At 34.6% G+C, this 21,662-nt stretch overlaps 1 protein-coding gene across 1 annotated transcript in view; it reads right to left on the reverse strand.

Moving 5' to 3' along the window:
• Window positions 1-16,622, reverse strand: part of THEMIS (thymocyte selection associated) — a 166,051-nt gene extending 149,429 nt beyond the window's left edge. The window contains exon 1 of the mRNA XM_036994001.2: window positions 16,347-16,622. Coding sequence (XP_036849896.2) covers window positions 16,347-16,437 — 91 coding nt within the window. The 5' untranslated portion in view covers window positions 16,438-16,622. The remainder of the gene's footprint in view (window positions 1-16,346) is intronic.
• Window positions 16,623-21,662: the final 5,040 nt, after the last annotated feature.

The following is a 21,662-nucleotide window of genomic DNA, read 5'->3' on the forward strand; positions in this document are numbered from 1 at the left end:
CCTGGACTTCTAACTCCACCTGGCAGTAATGAGGCAATACACCCCATTCCCTCCTGAAGAAACAAAAAACAGAATCCAAAGATAAAAACTAAAGATATTATGGCAGACTTAAGCCTTTGAATATCACAGTTATATTAAATGTAAATGGTCTAAATACATCATTTAAAAAACAGAGATTGATATAATATATTAAAAAACATGACCCAAATATAGCTGATCTATAAGAAACTCACTTCAAATATAACAATATAGACAGGTTGAAAGAAAACGGATAGAAAAAAATACATCATGCAAACATTCATCAAAGGAAAACAAAATTAGTTATATTAACATCAGATATAGTAAACCAGAGAAATTCAGAGGAATAAAACAGAGGAAATAGCTACAGACCCTTGAGATTTCAAAAAACTCATAAGAGAATCCTATATACAACCTAACCTGCATAATTTGATAATTTAGGTGCAATGAACCAATTTCTCAAAAAAAACACAATATACCATGGCTCACCCAATATAAAATGGATAACAGGCTCAGTCCCTTATTAAGGAAATTGATTCATAATTACAAAATTCCCAAAAGAGAAATCTCCAAGACCTGCTTGTGTTACTAGAGAATTCTATTAAACTTCTAAGGAAGTATTTCACCAATTCTATACAATCTGTTCCAGAAAATAGAAGAAGAGGGAATATTTGCCCATTTATTTTATGAAGCTAGTAATTGCCATTATACCAAAACCTCTGCAATAAAGAAAAATGCAGACCAATATCCCTCATCAATAGACAAAAAAATCCTTCACAAAATGTTAGCAAATAGAATCCAGCAATATATAAAAATAATTATTGTATCATAACCAGGTGTGGTTATCCAAGAGATACTAGATTGGCTCAATATTCAGAAAGCAATCAATGTAATCATTTATATTAACAAGATAAAGAAGAAAAAGTATATGACCACATAAATTAATGCAGAAAAAGCATTTGACAAAATTAAACACCCATTCACCATCATCATTATCGCAAAACTCTCTGAACAACTAGGGTACAGGGCAACTTCTTTAAATGAATAAAGAGGATATAACAACAACAACAAAAGACCTACAACAAACAATATACTTTATGATTAAAGACTAAATGCTTTTTTCCGAAGATGATGAAAAATCCAAGGCTGCTCTAACCACTTTTATTAAACATAGTTCTGCAAGTTCCAGCCAGTGCAAAAAGGTAAGAAAAGGAAAAATAAAGGCATATATGTTGGAATGGAAGATATGAAACTGTCCCTATTTGCAGATGATTATCCACATAGAAAATCCCAAGGAATCACCAAAAATCTCTTAAAAACTATTAAGTGAATTCACTAAAGTCATAGAATAAAAGACTAACATATAATAGTTAGTGTTTTTATAACTAACAATGAATCTGTGGACCCTGAAATTACAATTATATATAATAATCTTAAAAAATGAAATACTTCATTGCAAATCTGACAAAACAGGTACAGAACTTATATGTCAAGAAGTAGAAAACACTGATAGGAGAAATTAAAGATCTTTATATAAAATGGAGAGACATAGCATGTTCATGGATTGGAGCACTCAGCATAATAAAAACATCAATCTTCTCAAATTGGTATACTGGTTAATGTGATTCATGACATAATTTCAACAAGATTTTTTGTACAGGTAGACAAGATCATTCTAAAATGTATATGGAAAGTCAAAGGAACTAGAAAACTAAGACAATTTTGAAAAGGAAGAATAAAGTAGAGGGAACTAGGCTACCTAAGTTTAGGTACTTACTATATAATAATCTAGACTGTGTGACTGGCAGAAGCATAGATATACACGTCAATGGAACAAAATGCATTAATGTCTAGGAACAGCCCCATAGAAATAAGCTCATTTGATTTTTGACTAACTTGCAAAAGCAATTAAATGGAGGAAAGATGGCCTTTTAAACAAATGGTGTGGAAGCAATTGTATATCCATAGGCAAAAGAAGATTAACCTATTACTAAACTTCACACCATAAACATATAAATGTTGGCTGAAAAGGGATCATGAACTTAAATGTAAAATTTAAAACTAAAAACTTTTAGAAGAAAAGAACAATGGAAAATCTTTAGGACCTAGGGCTAGGCAAAGAGTTCTCATGGCAAACTGACACCATAAGCATGATCTATAAAAGGAAAATTTGATAAATTAAACTTCATTAAAATTAAAAACTTTTGCACTGCAAAAGTCAATGTGAAAAGATTGAAAAAACAAGCTACAGATTGGGAGAAAATATTTGCAAACTATTTATCTGTCAGAGAACTTATATCTAGAATTTATGAAAAAACCTCAAAATCAAATATTAAAAAAATAAAACAATCAAATTAGAAAATAGGCAAAACATGCAGAATATCATTTCACCAGAGAGGATCTACGATGGCAAATGAGCACATTATTAACCATTACTAAATCGCAAATTCATACCATCTACTTATCAAAATGACTAAAATAAAAAATAGTGAGACCACCAAATGCTGGTGAGGATGCAGAGAAATTATTACTTGTACATTGTTGATGGGCATTTAAAATGGTAGAGCCACTCAGGAACACAGTTTGGCAGTTTCTTAAAAAAATAACTAAATATGCAACTACCAGCATTTCACTCTGGGTATTTAGCCCAGAGAAATAAAATATTATTTTCACATAAACACTTAAATGTAAATATTTATTGAAGGTTTATTCATAATAGCCAAAGACTGGGAATAGGTCAAATGTCCTTCAACATGTGAATAAGTTAAATAAATTATGGTATATCCATACTATGAAATACCACTCAATAACAAAAAGAAAGAAGAATTAATTAATTCAAAAACCTAAATGAATCTCTAGACAATTATGCTGAATGAAATCCAAAAGGTTACACATTGTATTATTCTCTTTATAACATTTTGAAATGACAAAATTATAAAAGCCTGAACAGATTAATGTCTGGGAGACGATAAGGGAAATGGGAAGGCAGTGGGTATGGCTATAAAAGGGAAACATGAAGGATGTGGTGATTAAAAATATTCTGTATCTTTACTGTATCAATGTCAATATCCTAGAGGAGCCAGTATACCACAGTCTTGTAAGATGTTATGATCAAAGGAAACTGGGTGAAGGATACATGGGATCTCTCTATATGATTGCTTACAATTGCTTGCAAATCTGCAGTCATCTCAAAATGAAGTTTAATTTAAATAGTGTGCATACATACAGTATGCATGTGCTGCAGTGCAACTTTTCACCCTAGTGACAGACTGAGAAATCCTGAGTCAGACACAGAAACACATGTGGACAAGGTGAAGTAGTAGAAGTAAAAAAAAATTTATAATGCCCCAAATGCAGCAAGTTCTTAGGAGAGTCATGATAGCAGAGATAGAGGGAGTAGGTTATGCTGATATTGGAGAAGATGTGAGCCTCTTCTCGCCCTTGGGACTCCCAGAGGGACTTCAGAGCAGCTCTGTCCAGTAGAACTTTCTACAGTGATCGACATATATAACTTGAGCTGCCTGACACTGCAGCTAAGACCCACATGAGGCTCATGAGCACTTGAAATTAATGTAACTGAGGAACTCAAATTTAAAATTTATTTAGTTGAAGTAATTCAAATGTAAATAGTCACATATGGCCAGCGGGTACTGTATTGAACATCATTTCATTTTTCCACTAAAAGAAAAAAGGGAGTCTTAAATGAGAGCCTACGTTTTGTTGTCAGTAAAGTGATCAGAGTTTAGGTAATTTGGGCATCCTTGTATCACCTTGATTATCTTCTGATGCTAATGAAGCCACAACAATTCAAAGGATATTCTCCTATATGTGTGGTAGCTGATGAGTAATTATGGCCAAATTGGATCAATCTGGATGGCTGGTTAATAATATTGATAGAAAGGACATTCTAGAAAGTAAAAATATCACTTTTCAGATTTAAACAAATGAACACGTGTGAAAGGACAACCTGACATCATGGCTTTCCAAGACAAGCTGATTACAAAATAAAAAGTAAGTGGTTTGAGAGGACCTAAGGGGAGTGAATTTGAGCTGCAGTTGTATGTACTGCTATTGTTCTAAGAAAGTTCTCCTAAGAGGTGCTGCAGAGGAGCAAAAGACACATGGAGCAGTGATATGTGTTTCCAGGTGCAGCAAGTGATGTGGGTATGCAGTGAGCAGAGCCTGCACAGGACGGCAGCCGTGAACCCTGAAACAACCCTCCAGAACTGGTGAGAGCAAAGTAGAAAAATGGGACGAAAATGACTTCGAGGATGCACTGCCTGACTCTAAGAGAATTATGGCATACTAGATGTAGAAAAATTGGCAAGAAAACAGGGACTGTGGTTCTTGATAATACTGTTTCTAAGGTCCAATTGTTATCCTTAAGCAGAGATGGTCCTATCTTGCTCCTCCTAAACAACTGCCAACAGGCTGCACCAAAAGCCATATTCATATAGTGCATAATTCACTAACTGTCATTATCTAAATGTATACTTATACAGCCAGTTTTAAAGTTAATTCTTCAATATCATACATACTTACTAAATTGCAATCATAACTGGTAATAGTAAGAAGTTGTTAAAGGAGAAACGTGTAGCTGAGACTAGTTATTTCTTGTGCATATTTACTTTAGCAACCCAGTTTAGAGAGTCAAACTGCCATTAGTAAATTGTTACAAAATTTTTTAAAAACATTGATGGTTCTATAAGAAAAGGATTTACTATAGAATTTTGTAAACTCTTCAGGTGGTAGAGCAAGAATAAACTTTAAGTTTTATCCCTGGGACAGAGGTAGGTATATGGCCAATAGGTGACCTTGAAAACGGAAATAATAATAATAGTCTTATCATAATTAATACCCTTAAAATATAATGAATTAAATAATTTAATTAAGATTAAATATGTGTACATATAAACATATGAATATTAAATTTGTGTATAGGTGAACATATGTAAAGCACTTAATATACATGTTGTATTTTATATATTCACATGTATTTCTATATAGACTTACATATATATAACTGATATGAATATATGTATTATATATATGCTTACATACCCAAATCTATATACAACAGTGCCTGGCACATAATGAACCTTCATTATATAGGGCTATAATAATAATTAATAATCCACCATAAACTGTGTACTAAAAGCAAACATTTATTCCTAACACTTTCTCAATTTTGTTTTCTGTCATTTCTTCTCTTTAACAAACTATCCCACTTTCTTCTGCTTCTCCTCCGACACAATTATTTGAGGTGCTTGGCAGATTCCTCCTTTAATCTCCCATACCTCCCATGTTGGTGTTCTTTGACCCACAGATTTCTTCTGACCTGACACAGGGACTACAGAGCAATCCCTGAAATAATGCTTTCACACAAATCAAAAGAGAATACATCAAAATATTAATAGTATTTCTCTCTCATAGATGAAGTTATTGGTGATTTTGTGCTTCTGCATTTTCCAACTTCTTAGCTATGTGCATGCATATATTATTTCTATAGTTAAAAATGATTTTTTTTCAACATCCAGTTTACTGAACAAGATCATAATGCAAACTTCGTTTTCTGTCAAATTGTTAAGTCAACACCCAAATGGTTACATATATGAAGTAAATAGTGATAAATGACAATGTTAGTAATGTGTTTTCTTTAATTGAAGTATAATTAATATACAATCATATTAGTTTCAAGTATGCAACACAGTGGTTCACTAGTTACCCACATTACAAAATCCTTACCCCAACTAGTGCAGTTACTGTCAACATAGAAAGATGTTACAGAATTATTGGCTATATTCTCCACGCTGCATTACCATCCTTGTGACCAACTTATATTATGATGGAGAATTTTTCTGTCCCTTTATCCCCCTTCTTTTCCCCACCTACCCACCCCAACCACTCTCACGTGGTAACCACCAGTTACTTATCAGGGTCTGTGAGTCTACTGCTATTTTCTTCATTTCGTTTTGTTTTGTTTTTAGATTACACATATAAGTGAATTCATACAGTATTTGTCTTTCTCCACCTGGTTTATTTCACTTAGCATAACATCCTCTAGATCCAACCATGTTGATGCACATGGCAGAATTTCTTTCTTTTTTATGGCTGAATAAAAAAGTGTATATAGAGAAAATGGTCATTTCTGACCAGGATACTTGCCTGGCTTTAATATCGCATTGTAGACCTGAAATAACTTGTTTGCATGCCTATGGGATGTTTACCAGGGACAAAGCAGCTGTTCAGTCATGGGAGTATTGGCCCAGAGGAAGGGTGGAGAGGAAACACCCAATCTCTCTTCTCCTCTGTTCCTGGTATGTAATTGGTCGTTCGTGGCCAGTCATCACAGAGCCCATCCACAGAGTTCCTCCTGTTGCTCAGGGTGGGGAAATAGAAGGCAGTGAAAGCAGGGAGAGAGAGGTATGAGTGTGGGAGCCATGAGAATGGGAAAGAGTGGAGAAGGGAGGCCTAGAGGGAGAACTAGGAGAGAATGGTGGCTGGCAGAGGGAAGCCATGGAGCCCTGATGATAGGAGAGGATTAAGCCTGAGCTGGGAACAGTAGAGAGTAGCACCAGAGCCAGGAGAGACTGAGACCTATGCCATGAGAATAAAAGTGGTTTGAACCCCTTTTAAAACCCCAGCTTTTGACCTTGTCTTTAGTCAGTCTCATCAAATTCATAGGCAACTTGTCCCAGGCAGGGAACCCTTTCCTCCTGGTGCAACAGTATATAGGTACCCTATCTTCTTTATCTATTCATCTACTAATGGACACTGTTCAAGAGATTTTTGCCTATATTTTCTTCTAAGAGTTTTATACACTTTTATGTATAAAGTTAGACAGTAATCTAGTTTCACTCTTTTGCATGTAGCTGTCCAGTTTTCCCAACACCAGTTATTGAAGAGACTGTTATTTCCCCATTGTACATTAATGGCTCCTTTAATTGACCAAAGATGTGTAGATTTATATCTGGGCTCTCTATTCTGTTCCATTGATCTTTGGGTCTGTGTTCTTGTGCCAATATCACACTGCATTGATTACTGTAGCTTTGTAGTATAGCTTGAAGTCAGGTTGCATAACTGCAACTTTGCTGAATCCAGTTATTAGCTCTAATAGGTTTTTGGTGGAGTCTTCAGACTTCTATATAGTACCATGTCATCTGCCAATAGTGACAGTTTTACTTCTTTGTAACATTAGTAATATGGAGAGTAGTCAAAGGAACAACAGATAAGTAACTTTTCTGGCATTTTATGACTCTCATCAGAATATGTCTGATGTCTAAATTTTTAAATTGATCATTAGTGCAGCTCCAGTCATAATAAATATAATGGATATTGGTCAGGAAAGTTTAGGTTATGCTGAAATAACAACCAACCCTAAAGTCTTAGAAATTTAAGCAATCAAGGTATATTTCTTATTCCACTACATGTGCACTACAGATTGGTAAGGAAGTGTCTTGAAAAATTATAGTCACTTAGGACTGTTGAAAGCTCCATTTTCAAATGGCCTACCAGGATAAAATATGTCAAAATATGAACAGGCTCTTAAAGCACGTGTCCCTAAATGATACACATTGGCTCTTCCCTCATTACATTGGCCAGTGCAAATCTGTGGCTACAAAAGAGTTGAGAATTACAATCCTATGATGTACTTGAAAAAGGGAGAAAATTGGAATAAATGAACACCATTTTCTTTTTATTCTTGAATCTTTTTACTTGGCTATAAAGTGTTCTTTCAAAAAACTGAAGATGATACACTGACACAGGTCAAGTTATCTATGATATATATCACAATTTTTCTTCAGCTAGTTTACCTGGTGCTTTAATCTGGATTTGTGATAGAAATTTTGTATTTTCTCCCAACAGTGATCTCTAAAGTGACCTGTGGCCTACACATTGCATAGAATATTACAAGACATGAGGTTAGAGAACATATTAGAGCTTCAATTCGTATTCATTTCTACATAAAACAAATAAGAAAATTAAACTATACTAGCATTAAATATAAAAGTTTTCTAATCTTTAATTTTAAACTTTACCAGTATATTTAAAATTTCTAATTGAGACTTACATCAGATGGTCATAAAACATACATAGTTTACAATTCCAAAAAATGAGAGTTGAAAGAATTGTCCTAATGTGTTTATTTCCAATACTTCCATATATTGGATTTTATGTATCAAATTAAGTCAATTTAAGAATTTTTATAATCTAAAATAGTCCCCACAAAATAGACAATATGTTTTTTAGGATGCTTGTAAAGACACTTGAGAATTGAAGGTTGCAGAGCCTATCAAGAAGAAAATGACAGAATGACACTTCTATTCCTAATACAAACTTGTCATCAGCTGATGCAATTGCTATCTAAAAGAGAAACTGTCAAAATATGAAGATTATTTCACATATAAATTGATAGGCACCAACATTAATGATAAATTCACTCCAAGTATGTATTATATATGATGTATATTGGATCTTTATTAGGTATTTTTAAGAGCTATTATTGAAAACAAGGTTTTGTGATCAAATAAAGTCCTGATCAATTAAGTCATGGATAAAGCATTCCAGCTATGAGCTCACTCTGTGGCCAAGACTGGTTTTTCAATTACCTACTTGAAATTTTTGCTTGAGTAAATGACATATATTTATATTTGACATGTCTGAAACAGAACTTTTGTTTTCTTTACCAAAGCTCTTCCTCCATTGTTCTTCACAACTCGGTCAAATGCACAAACATCTATCCAGTGGTTTAGGTAAAAAAAAAATCCTTGCATTTATCCTCTGGTGTTCTCCTCCCTCACACCCACATGAAGTCCATGAGCAAGTCCTGACATTCCTACCTCCAAAGTATATCCTGAATTGGTCATTTCTCTTCAAAGTAAATCAAGGCACCATGTCTCTTTTGGATTACTGCATGGTCTCCTAGTATGTCTCCTTCCACTTCTGCCTCACTGACGCCTATTCTCCCAACGCAGCCAATGATTCTCCTGAAATGGCAACTCAGGTGCTTTCAGTCTCCTGCCTCAACCTGGTCATCAGCATTTCTTATAAAATCAAAACTCCTTGAAATGCTCTTGCCCACTCCTTAAAATTCTTCTCATATGACTTTACTCTCTGCTTTCTTCTATATGTTCAAGGTACAGGATTTTTCTCATCTCAAACAGGTTAAGTTCCTTTTGGTCTCCAGATGTTTGCACTAGTTGTTCACTCCGTTTAGAGCAATCATCGCGCAGGTCTTTTCTTGGCTGATCCTTTCTCAACAATCAGGTCTCGGCTTCTAAATTAGCTTTTTAGAGTGGCCTTCACTGATCATCTCACCTTACCTCCCCCCACCTGCTTCCCCAGCCTGATTCTGTATCAAATTATGTATTGCTATGTCCTTTCAGACCTACAAAATGTGTACCTCCCCATGTCCTCAGCCTCATCCCCCGTCATACTTACCCTCAATTGCTCTGCTTCATACCACTGACTTCCTCCTGGTTTCTTAACTAGAGGAAAAAAGCTGTTTTACAGTTTGCGGTCGCTCTGTCCTCAGAAGGAAATGTTTTTCTTCCAAATATATGCACGGCTTATTTCCTCAGTTCATTCTGGCCTCTACTCAAATTTCATCCCATCAGAGACATCGGCCTTGATCACCCTCTGAAAAGATCATCTCTTCTGTCTGTCTCACTTTACTCTCTATTTAGTTCTTCATGGTCCTTGCATATATTATAACCCTGTCATGTGTTTGACATTTTTCCCATCCACTAGAAAATAAGCTACAATAAGGTAGGGGTTTTGCTATCTTCCCCTACTTGTGTCTTTTGAATAATGCCTGATAATGTATTATTGTAATTTATGTAAGCTATTCTATTCTGAGGCTCACTTAATGTCTATCCATAAAACGTGTGGCTGTGATCACTCTAATATAGTCATTATTTTTGCTTCTCTGTAGTTATATTTCAAGTTAATTTCCAGATGTCAAATGTTTATACACATGTTATTTGTTGATGTATATTGCCCAATTGATATTTAGAAAGTTTGTAAAAGTTTACACACTGATTAACTGTGCCTCCCCTCATATCTGCACATTCATGCCTACATTGGGTTTTGTGAATCTAATATGTGACTGAAGAGGTAATTAAGAGTGATTTACTGCTTATTTTCATTTTATTGTGAGTAAATACTTTATATGATTCTGGAACATGAACTGCCTTTTATATCTTGTGTATATAGCCATAATAGAATTCAAATTAGTTTTATTTCACTTTTTAGAAGTGGTTGACCAGTTTTCTTCATACTATACCAACGTCATGGTAATCATAATAAAAGTAGTTAAGATTTACTGCAGGATGTCTATGGGCCAGTCATTTTGCTAAGTATCAGGTATAAAATAGCTCAATTAATCTTCACATCAACCTTCAGGTTATGATGAAGACTAATTTTCTTAAGAAAGAAATAAAGCAAATGTTGACAGTTATAGATAACAGAATCATCTCTGATAACAGCCAAAAGGCAGAGTCCTGAGTTTATAACCATAGTTCTATACTTCATGGAATAGGGCAATTTAATAAGTCATTGAACAACGTGTTACTGAGAGTGTTGTGTTGCTTATTATCATTGTGGTTGTAAATTGGGAGCATTCGGTCCAGTACTGCAGAACCTTACATGACTTCATGTTAGTCTTTCTCAGGTTGCCTCATAACGCGGTTTGCCCCAAATCTCCTGTTGTGGAGTCTTTACCACCAAGTTGGCAAAACCTGGTTTCACCGTCTACACTGATACACAGAAGCAGGAGTATAAAGAGTATGTTTCCTTGCACTTAAAGTAAGACACACCAAAATATTGGAAATAAATGCTTAGCAGAAGATATTCCAAAAGAAAACTGGAGTAGTCATGTTATTTTCTAACAAAATAGAACTTAATGAATAAAAATTCCTGTAGGAAAAAGGATGATAATAAAGAAGGTATAATCCTCATTAACAAAGCTCATGCAGCAGCTCAACCTCAAAAATGTGATGAAATAACAGATAGAAGTGAGGAGAGAACTAGATAAGTGAACAACTAATGAAGAATTTTTTCCCATAACTTTCTCAGAAAATAATCAGTAAAGCAAAAAAAGAAAATAAGCAATGAGAGCAAGATTTGAACAAAACAATTAAAAACTCAAGCTATTTCATATATATATGTGTGTATATATATATATATATATATATATATATAGAGAGAGAGAGAGAGAGAGAGGGATGTTATACCAAACAAAACATAAGCTATTCCTGAGCACATATGAAATGTTTAAAAAGTAGAACATGATTCATACCTTAAAGCAAGGGAAGTGTCATTCAATTCCAAAGAAACAGTATGATATAGACTATTATTCTCTAACATAGAATAAAATTGTTAATTAAAAAGAAAAGAATATCTATAGGATATTCCATATTTTTGGTAAATAAATAAAATAAATAACCACTGAGTTGAAAGGGAATAAATTGTACTTTGAATTGAGTAATAGAGAAAACACTACATGGCAAAATACATGGGGAAAAGTTATACATGTATTTAGAGAAAAAAACACACTTATCAAGAATCAAAAAATGTTTTAAAATGACTGCCAATTCAACCTGGGAAGCTGGAAAAGGAGCAAGGAAGCAAAGAGAGAAACAAGAAAAGACAAGAATGAAAACCAAGTCAGAAATCAATAAAAGAAGCAAAACAATGAAGAATATTAACAAAACCAAATTCTGATATCCATCCAAAAATTTCTATATTTAATAGTTATAGAAGAATAGTGCTAACTTTAAGTGCTAACTTTAAGGAAGAGTTAAAACTTTTTTTTTTTTTTTTTTGCAAATGACCTCAGAAAATAGAAAACAACAAAATCTATTTAGCTCCTTTTAGGAAGCTACTGTTTTCTTGAGTCTGAAACAGATGAGTCGATTAGCTCATTCCAATTATGATTAAATGCAAAATTCTTAAATTTGATATGAAGCCCTACATTGCATTTAAAGAATGTATATATAACATGAAGGAATTCTTCAACTTGAAATATGTTTAAAAGTAATTTAACATTAACAGACTAAAGAAAGGGAAGCACATTATTATCTTAATAAGTGATGAAAAAGTATTGATTAAGTTCAATAAGTATTTGTTATGAAAACACTCAGAAAGCATGGATTAGATGGGAATTTCCTTAATTTAGAGAAGGTTAAATACCAATTTTAGAATATTACACTTAATGAAGGAATTTTAGGTGCATTTTATTTATGAGAAAGAATAAGATAGGGTTCTCATTATTGCTTATAGTACTGAAGTTGCTTATACATTATTGCTTATAGTACAGATAGTACTGAAGGCTCTGACCTATACTATAAGGATAAGAAAAAACAAATACCTATAAAACACAGTAGGGAAAAGACACAACTCTTGATATTTCCTAAATGACACCAATATCTATTTAGGAAAACCAACACAATGAAAAAGATAGACTATTAGAAGTAATAAGAGAATTCATCAACACTGCTGATAATATTTACTTGCATTTCTCTACTTCAGTGATAACCAATGAGAAAACAGAAGAAATATGATTATCCATCAACATACATACACACACACACGTGTGTGTGTGTGTGTGTGTGTGTGTGTGTGTGTGTGTGTGTGCATTCTAGGAACAGGCTGTGATATACAGATCTCTATGGAGATATTTTATTAAATTCTAACACATGAGCTAGGAGATGGGTTTTCCATTAATTGCTTTGTTTTTGTTTTTTAATATGTAATAAACTATACTCACAGATGAGAAGAATTTACAATTTAAAAAATTGAACTCAGAATTAAAAACATTTCTACATTAGAAATCCCAGCTCAGAATGGCTTCATTTGGAATTCCACTAAGTATTTAAAGAAATAAGATCAAACTTGCACTACATCTTTCAAAGAATAGAAAAAGACTCAATCCAAGAAGCTTTGTAAATTCAACACAGCTCAATACAAAAAGTTGACTAGGACAGTATAAGCAATAAAAATTATACACTAATTCTATTTCTTAAAAGACATACAAAAATCCTAAAATTAATTTGGTAAACCAAATTCAGTGTTATATGACCAAATTTGTCTTATTCAATTAAAAACTTTTATTCAAGTAAAAGCTGTAATATTTTAAAAATTGATCAATGTAAAAAAATTACCATCACAAATTTTAGAGAAAGAATATTTGTTTGTATATTCATGATTTCAAAAAAAATCTATCAGATAATTAGAAATTCCTTTAACTTAAAACAAATATTGTATTTAAAGATGAATTATTGAAACTTTCTGTTTGTGAATGAGGCAAGGTGGTTCTTATCATTATTCTTATTCAGTATCATACTAGAAGCACTACTCAGTGCTTTGAAGGACAACAAAGCGCAATCACTGGAAAGAAGAAATAAGACGAATCAATATTCATGGAAATCTGAATGTGTACATAATAAATCAAAATAATTAGAGATATATTCTTAGAATTAAATAAGCGCAACAAAGAGAAAATGAAAGCTTCTAAAGACACCATTTATAATGGAATAAAAAACAATGAATAATTAAGAATAAACATAAAAAAGAAATGTAAGAATTCCACACACAAAAAAAATAATTATAAAATGCAGAGATCTACATAACTGCATAACTATACCAAGTTCATGGATCAGAAGACTTAATACAAAATGTTGCCAATTCTCTCCAAACCAAAGCACTGGTAATTAAAATGCAAGGGGACTTCTTTGAAAGTTGGTAAGTTAATTCTAAAATGGGTATGAATTTCAAGCTGCTAAACTTAAAGAAGAAGAATAAATTGGGAGAACTTATTCTACAGTAGTATTTCTCAAATTTGGCTGCATGTGTTAATCCTTGTGGAGATTCTTTAAAATCCAATGATAATGTCTTTTATTACATAATTAAAACAGAGGCTACCACTAGGCTTTTCCACAATAACTAAAATTATGAAAACCAATAAGGTCAAGTGTTGCCAAGGACATGGACTAATTATGACTCTCAGATACTGCTGGTGTAAAAGAAATGTATACATATTGGCATAATGACTCAGGAAAATTGTTTTTCATTATCTACCAAGGCTGAGCATACACATACTATATATATACAGCAATTCCATTTTATATACCCAAATGAGTTCATATATATGAGAACACACATATTCAAAAATGTTCATAACAATGTTACTGGTAGCAACTCCAAACTAGAAATAATCCAAATGCCCATTAGCAGTAGAATGTATTAAAAAATTGTAGTATATTGATCCAATGGAATACTTTTATGCACTGAAATGAATAAATTGTTGAAACATCATGGATTAATTTTGCGAAGATAGTGTTGAACACAAATGCCAACCAGAAAAGAATGCATACTATGATTTTGCATTTATATAAAATTCATTAGCAGACAAAAGTCATGATAATGATTACCTTTGGAGAGAATGGTAGATAATAACTAAGAAAGGGCACAGGATGGGACTTTCAAATATTTGTAATTTTCTGTTACCTGACCAGGGTAATAGTTACATAAATGTGCTTACTTTGTGAAAATGCATCAAGGTGTCACTTTTTTTTTAATTGAAGTAAAACATAGTAGTAAAGTACTAAAAGATGAAGATGGTCTGAACATGCAGAGAGATTACGTTCTTTTGTAAGACTTGCTATAAAAATGTCAATTCTTCCCAAGTTGATCTATAAAATCAATGCAATCCAGTACAAATTATAGTTGGATCTCTTAAGTAATCAGTTGATTTCTTTAAAATATATTTGGAACGTCTCTGACTAGCTAAGTCAACTTAGAAAAAAAGAGTAAAAAACTAGGGATAAGTCTATATATGAACTAAACATGAACACTTATTCTGTAATTATAATTGTAAAATAGAGTGATTTTTGTATAATTGAGAAAAAATACACTAATGAAGTGAAGGAGACATTTTGGAGTCAGATTAATCAAAGTGTAAGCATATAATATGATTTTAAAGTAGCAACATAAATCAATGAAGAATGGATGGCTAGTTCAGTAAATGGTATTGGAAAATCAGGTCTATTATATTAAAAAAAGCTAAAATTGGATCACTCTACACCTCACAGCAAAGTGCCCTCCACATGGATTAAAAGCTAAATGTGAAATATGAAACTGTAAAGTTGATACAAAACAACATAGAAAAAATATCTTTATAACCAGGACATGAAGAAAGACTTCTTATGCAAAGCCTCAAAGCACACCATGAAACAAAAAATGATTTGGGGTTAGTTTAGGAACAAAGATATATTTTGTAATATTGTATACATGGAAAAATATGGTCTGATTCCAAATTATAATAAAAAAATGAATTTAACAAAACTATCTACTAATCTGATGACAGCATGCACCAGCAGGTGTGTATGTGTGTGTGCCTGTGTGTGCCTGTGTGTATGAACTAATACTGACATCTGTCAATCTTTGCTTTATTTTATAATATAATATCTAAAACATTCTTTTGTCTATGAATGGAGAAGATTTTCTTACCAACAGTTCTTTAAGTCATTTTCCCAGTAGTTTGTCTGAATCTATTCTTCTACTGCCTCAGTTCTACCTCTATTATGACCAGAAAGATATATTGGCCTAGAAAATGACTTTGTCTTACATGTACTCAAACTAACTGCTTAAAGATTATAGGGTATATATTGTAGGCTTTAATGTTCTTTTACAAAAATAAACATATTACATCAAAACATAATAGTTTATTTAATAATCTCAATTGAATTTTTACTTTTCAACGTAGATCCTTAAAAATTATCTTGTGATTCAAAGACTTTAATTTCAATGCCTTCAAATAAGAATGTCATTATTTAAGGAATTAGAAGTTAGGCCACTATAGAAAGAGTAAGAGAAGTGTTAACATAAGCAACATTGAGAAGTGGCTAAGAGTTTGGTGAGCTTTTTTTCCTAAAGATTGTGCTTTTAATAGTTGCTTCTGTTTTAGAAAAACTACATTTTATTTTTTATATTCAAGAAACATAAATATGGAGAACTTTCAGCTCTTGGATTACAACCAATTTCAAAGAAATTATACACCGTTCATGTTGAACTATGTGAAGGATTACAAAAAACTCCAGAGGCTTCATTCAATTTCTTGTCCCTATCCACCTCTGTCCAGTTCCTCCCTTCTCCAGCACACCAGGGTATTGCTCAGTCATCAGATAATTACTTTCTCTCTTTTACAATCGACTTTCCTTTAACAGAACTCATATATTTTCTATTAAAACTTCCCTCTGCAATTCCCAAGAGTATACACCTTATAAACACTTTTGAGCCAGCCAAGGGATAGGAAGGTACTTACCTACCTTCAAAATAGATGCCTGACTGGATCTCCAGGACCCTGGGGAGGGTCCGGAGGTCAAGGGAGTGGACGAATTCTTCCAGTGACAATGCCATTGCTCTGACTTGGGTCCCTGTGCAGACCTGGTACTTACAGAAGCTTGTGGCTTCTGAGTGTCACTTGTCTGCAAGCACAGTCCTTGCTCATCATCCCTCCCTGGGGCAGGCAGGGATGTCACACCAGAGCCCAGCTGCAGCGGAGCAGCTCTTTGTGGGGAGGACCTTGAAGAAGGAGGGAGGGGGCAGCAGACAAAGCGTTTTACAGCTCTCTTTGTTCTCACTGTGGCTTCATTTCCTTCTGACACTGCAGTAGAACTGGATGGAGGTGGGGTGAGCACCTCTGAACAGTTGCTACAAAAAAATGAGAATTGACAAGTAGCTCCCTCTGCCCATTGCCAGTCCAGGTGTGCGTCGATAAACAGCAGGGGCCAGGCTCTTTGGAGTCAGAGTGGCTTGTGGCCTGTGGCTTGTGAACCAGAAAAGAACAGGAATACAGGACTGAAATCTAATCTTAAAAAAGGCACCATGCTAATTCTTTATCTCTTTAGTTCGTTTCTTAAGTTTGGCTTTCTTGCCTTATTTGTATACTCAGTGCTTTCATATTAAATTTGGTTATGGAAGGGCTTTGTGTCAGTTCTTTGCAGAAATTTGGTGCTCTGAAGGGAGCAGATTGAAAGCACTGGCTATTCTTTCTTCCACATTAAAAATGTTGCTGAATCTTCAAGAAGGGTGGGGGAGGGGTGCAATGTGCAAAGTGAGGCGGTACATTAATCCACTAAGTTAATATGAATTTTCTAATCACCATGTTATAGTGAAAGTATCTAAATCCGTTGTTATAAAAGGGTTTCCTGGGTTTTGCTCTGCTTTTGATTTACACGTGACTTCAGCTTTGTGTCCTCCGTTCCTCATTTGTCACATTTATTAAATGGAGAGAAAGTAGAAGCCAAATAAATTGTACAACTTAATCTTCCCAGGTTAATTTTCTGCAGCTCTGATCCTGTGGTCCACATTTAGAGGGGGAAATGCCCAAAGTCAAAGGAATCAAGAGAAGCCTTGCGAAAACAAACCTCTTAAAATCCTCTCCCCTCTACACTTTGTATTTAGCTGAACCACTGTCCTGGAGCTAGTGTAGACAGCTCAAAGTGATATTTTCTAAGTGTCTTTAAATCTAAAAGAGGACTGGTTGGTCTAGACATAGTGAAAGATCCTAAGAAGCTGCTTCTCCTTGTAAGTTGGACTCCAGGCTCCCTGCCTAGGAAGTGTTTTAGCCTTAGTCTACAGAGAGCAGAGCCAGACAGAGAGCGCCAGGGGTGACCCGTCTCCACCATATCCTTCTCATAAATGACCTAGGGATGAGAAGCACTGCCTTATTTTAACATAGAGTTTCCAAAACTCTTTCAGCTCCTATAATCAGCTCCTATAATCATATTTGACACTTGGAATAATCTGCCCGGCTTCATTTCCTTCTTTACAAAGCTAGAATTTATGAAGTCATGTTAATAGTTTTCCACCGGTAGCTTGTACTTACTCATCACTTGCAACTTCTTTACTCAAAAGTCTCCCCAACTTGATCAGTCAGCCTTCTATAGCCCTCCCCTCCACAGCTCCTAGATGGGATGGCTGCAAACACTGCTTATAGCCTAACAACCTATCTCACATGGTAGAATAAATGAAAAAGGCTGCTGTGGACTCCTTAAAAATCATACATCTGTGAAATTGGTGTCCCCAACAAATTTCAATTGATGCCTAATCCAAACTGTATTTCACTTGATTTAAAAAAAAAAGATATTCCTAGTCAACTTTCTATGCTACTATCCAAAGAAGCCTTTTCAAAATATCACCAATCTCTTAGTTATCTAAGCTACCCTGGCTTCTGCTCTTTCAAGAGATGTCCCTTGATTTCTGTTACAATCTAACTCTCTTATATTCCCAATCTTCATTAATGACACTACCATTCTGCAGTTCCCGCAAGCAGAAGGCTACATGACGGGCGGTGCCACCTCCAGTCTCCAAACCCCTCCAGCCCCCTGTGCAGCAAGCTCAAGAGCACTCCCCCTGTTCCTGCTCTGGGCCCCCACGGCTGCCGTGTTCCTCCAGATCATAATCACTCTGACGCTCTAGCTAAAGAAATCCTGACATGAAAGCCAAGGTAAAAAGGACAAATAACAGTGTTGGGAAGATACTTGAACCACTGGGTAATAAAATGAATGATTTAAATTCAACCACTGAAACAGCAGATTACAGAGGTAATACTAGTCAGATTAATGAGAGCTCAGAAACAAACGACTATAAATAATAATTTACCATATGAAAAAGGTGAAATTCCAAAGCAGGAGAGAAGAATGTTTTATTCAAAGAATAGGTACTAGATAATTTTTAAAATGAAAGATCCCTAGGATTCCATACAATGAAATTCAATTTAGATACATTTGAAATTAAATGGAATGAAAAATCAAGCAAAGGAAAAAATGAAAAAATGACGAGAGTAAAGAAAGAACTTTTTCTAAGCATTAAGAGAAATAAAAGCAAGTGCTAATAGATTTGACAATGGACATATAAAATACTTCTATAAATCAAAAAGGAGCTATAATAGAACAGAAAAAAAAAAAGAAAAGTGCATACCTCAAATTAAGAATTGATATCCTGGGTGCACCAAGAGTGCTTATTGATCAATGTGCCAAAAATATATATATATATTCATGGACTTCTGCTTCTGGCTATGAGCTTGTATCTGACCAAGTATCCTACCAAGAGCAATTAGAAAGGTAGATGATTTTTTAAAAATCTGTTTTAAGGAACAAGAGAGCTATCAGGGCAGTTGAGACTTGAGAGGCCAAGATCCTGAAAAGCAAAGAAACACAATGAGACGAATCCAATACTCTACATTTTTTTTCGCCTCAAGGCATTTGTGGATTACCAATTGGCACCAAGAGAGAGGCTAAAGAGAAGAGCAAAAGTAGTGGTTAAGGAGAGAAGCGGAGTTATTAGCAGTTTCATATAGCTTGGGAGACAATCATTAGAATTTGGGGCTAGCAAGGCACCCAGGGAAACTCAGAGAAATGAGTTGTTTACCACCACTTTCCTCCTTCAGGGTTTGCCCATTCAAAAGCAGTCCTGGGTTGATTGTATGAGACAGCAGTTGGAAAGTGATTGGTAAGAAATTGAAGAAACCAAGCAGTGCTTTTCACCAGTCTCCTGTTTCAGGGAAGGCATGGCTCGCCAAGGAGGTGGGAGGAGCTCCAGGAAATGCCACGTGCTCTCCCTGGAGGCCCTAAAGGCTGATCTCTAAGAGAAAGGGTTGGCTGTAAATAGAACAGGCCTTACAAGTACTGAAGCCCAGATTAAATTAGCTCAATCCCTGATTGGATTAAGGTGATCTGCCCCCTATTAGCTGCCAAACAAAAGCAAAAGTAAATCATTCTATATTCAGAGGAAACAAGCTACATAAGTAAAGGCAAAATATAAACATTTGTAGTCAAACAGAAACTAAAGAAAATTTGGCTTAGTAGACCAACACTAAAGGAAGTTCTAAAAGGTGTGTTTCAAACAAAAGGAAGATGATCCCATACAGAAAGTCAAAATGCAAGAAGGAATTTAGAGGGTAAATATATGGGAAAGTTGAATAAATATTGATTGTACAATATAATAATTTAAGGAATTTAAAATATATGTGAACAGCCAAATTATGAATGGAAAGTAAAGAGTTCTGAAGGAAATGAAAAGTGCAATTCCAGTGAACATAGAAATGGTAAGAAAGAAAAACAGCATTATTGCTGATATGGAGAAAGTTCAAGAGGCATTTCTATAAGCCAAAGCCCAACTCTCTTTAATCCTGGAGGCTGAGAAAAGTAAGGAAACTGCAGAAGAAAAATTTGTGGCTAGCAGAGGTCGGTTCGTGAGGTTTAAGGCAAGAAGCCATCTGCATAACAGCAAACTGCAAAGTTAGGCAGCAAGTGCTGATGTAGAAGCTTCAGTAAGTTATCCAGAAGATCTAGTAAAGGTAATTAAAATTCTGGGGCACTCAAGATTTGTGCTAAATCTACGTGGCCTGTGCTCTATAAATGAAGCAATAAAGCCCAGATAGCAGCACATCTGTTTACAACATGGCTTACTGAATATTTTAAGCCTGCTTAGAATCTGAGTTGAGATCTGCTGAGGAAAAAAAGACTCATTTCAAAATATGACTACTCATTGACAATGCACCTAGTCACCCAAGAGTCTGATGGAGATATACAAGATTTATGTTCTTTTCATGCCTGCTAACAGAACAGCTATTCTGTAGCCCATGGATCTAGGAATAATTCTGACTTCAAGTCTTATTATTTAAGAAATATATTTCATAAGGCTATAGCTGCCATAGATAGTGTTTCCTCTGATGGAGTTGAGCAAATTTAATTGAAAACCTTCTGAAGATTTACCATTCTAGATGCCATTAAACACATTTATGACTCATGGGAAGAGGTCAAAATACCAACATGAGCAGCAGTTTGGAAGAAGCTGATTCCAGTCCTCATGGATGACCTTGATAGTTTCAAGACTTCAGTGGAGGAATTAACTGCAGGTGTGTTGGAAATAACAAGAGAACTGGAATTAGAAGTGGACCCTGAAGATGTGCCTGGATTGTTATAATCTCATGATAATATTTGAATGGATGAGAATCTGTTTCTTATGATGAGCAAAGAAAGTGGTTTCTTGAGGTGGAACCTACTCAGATGCGCTGAAGATAGATGAAATGACTATACAGGGTCCAGAATATTCCATAGACTTCATCGATAAAGCAGCAACAGCATTGAAAGGATTCCAATTTCGAAAGTTCTACTGTGGGTAAAATACTATGAAACTGCATTGCATGTTATGGAGAAATTATTCATGAAAGGAAGAGTCCATTGATGTGGCAAACTTCATTGTTGTCTTCTTTCAAGAAGTTTGCCGCAGCCACCCCAGCCTTCAGATAGCCTCCCCCCTGATCAGTCAGCAGTTCTCAACATGGAGTCAAGACCCACCAACAAAAAGATCATGACTTGCTGGAAGATCAGATGATGGTTAGCATGTTTTTAGCATTCATTTTGTTAAATTAAAGCATGTACATTTTATTTTTACATAACGCTATTGCCTAGACTACAGTATAGTGTAAATATAATTATTATATGCACTGGGAAACCAAATAATCCATCTGACTCACTTTATTGTGATATTCATTTTATTGGAGTGGTCTGGAACTGAACCCATAACATCTCCAAGGTATGCTTGTGTCCAATTCTCAATAGAGATGACCAGGCTAC

Source organism: Manis javanica, chromosome 13 (assembly GCF_040802235.1).
Source record: "Manis javanica isolate MJ-LG chromosome 13, MJ_LKY, whole genome shotgun sequence".
Lineage (NCBI taxonomy): Eukaryota > Metazoa > Chordata > Mammalia > Pholidota > Manidae > Manis > Manis javanica.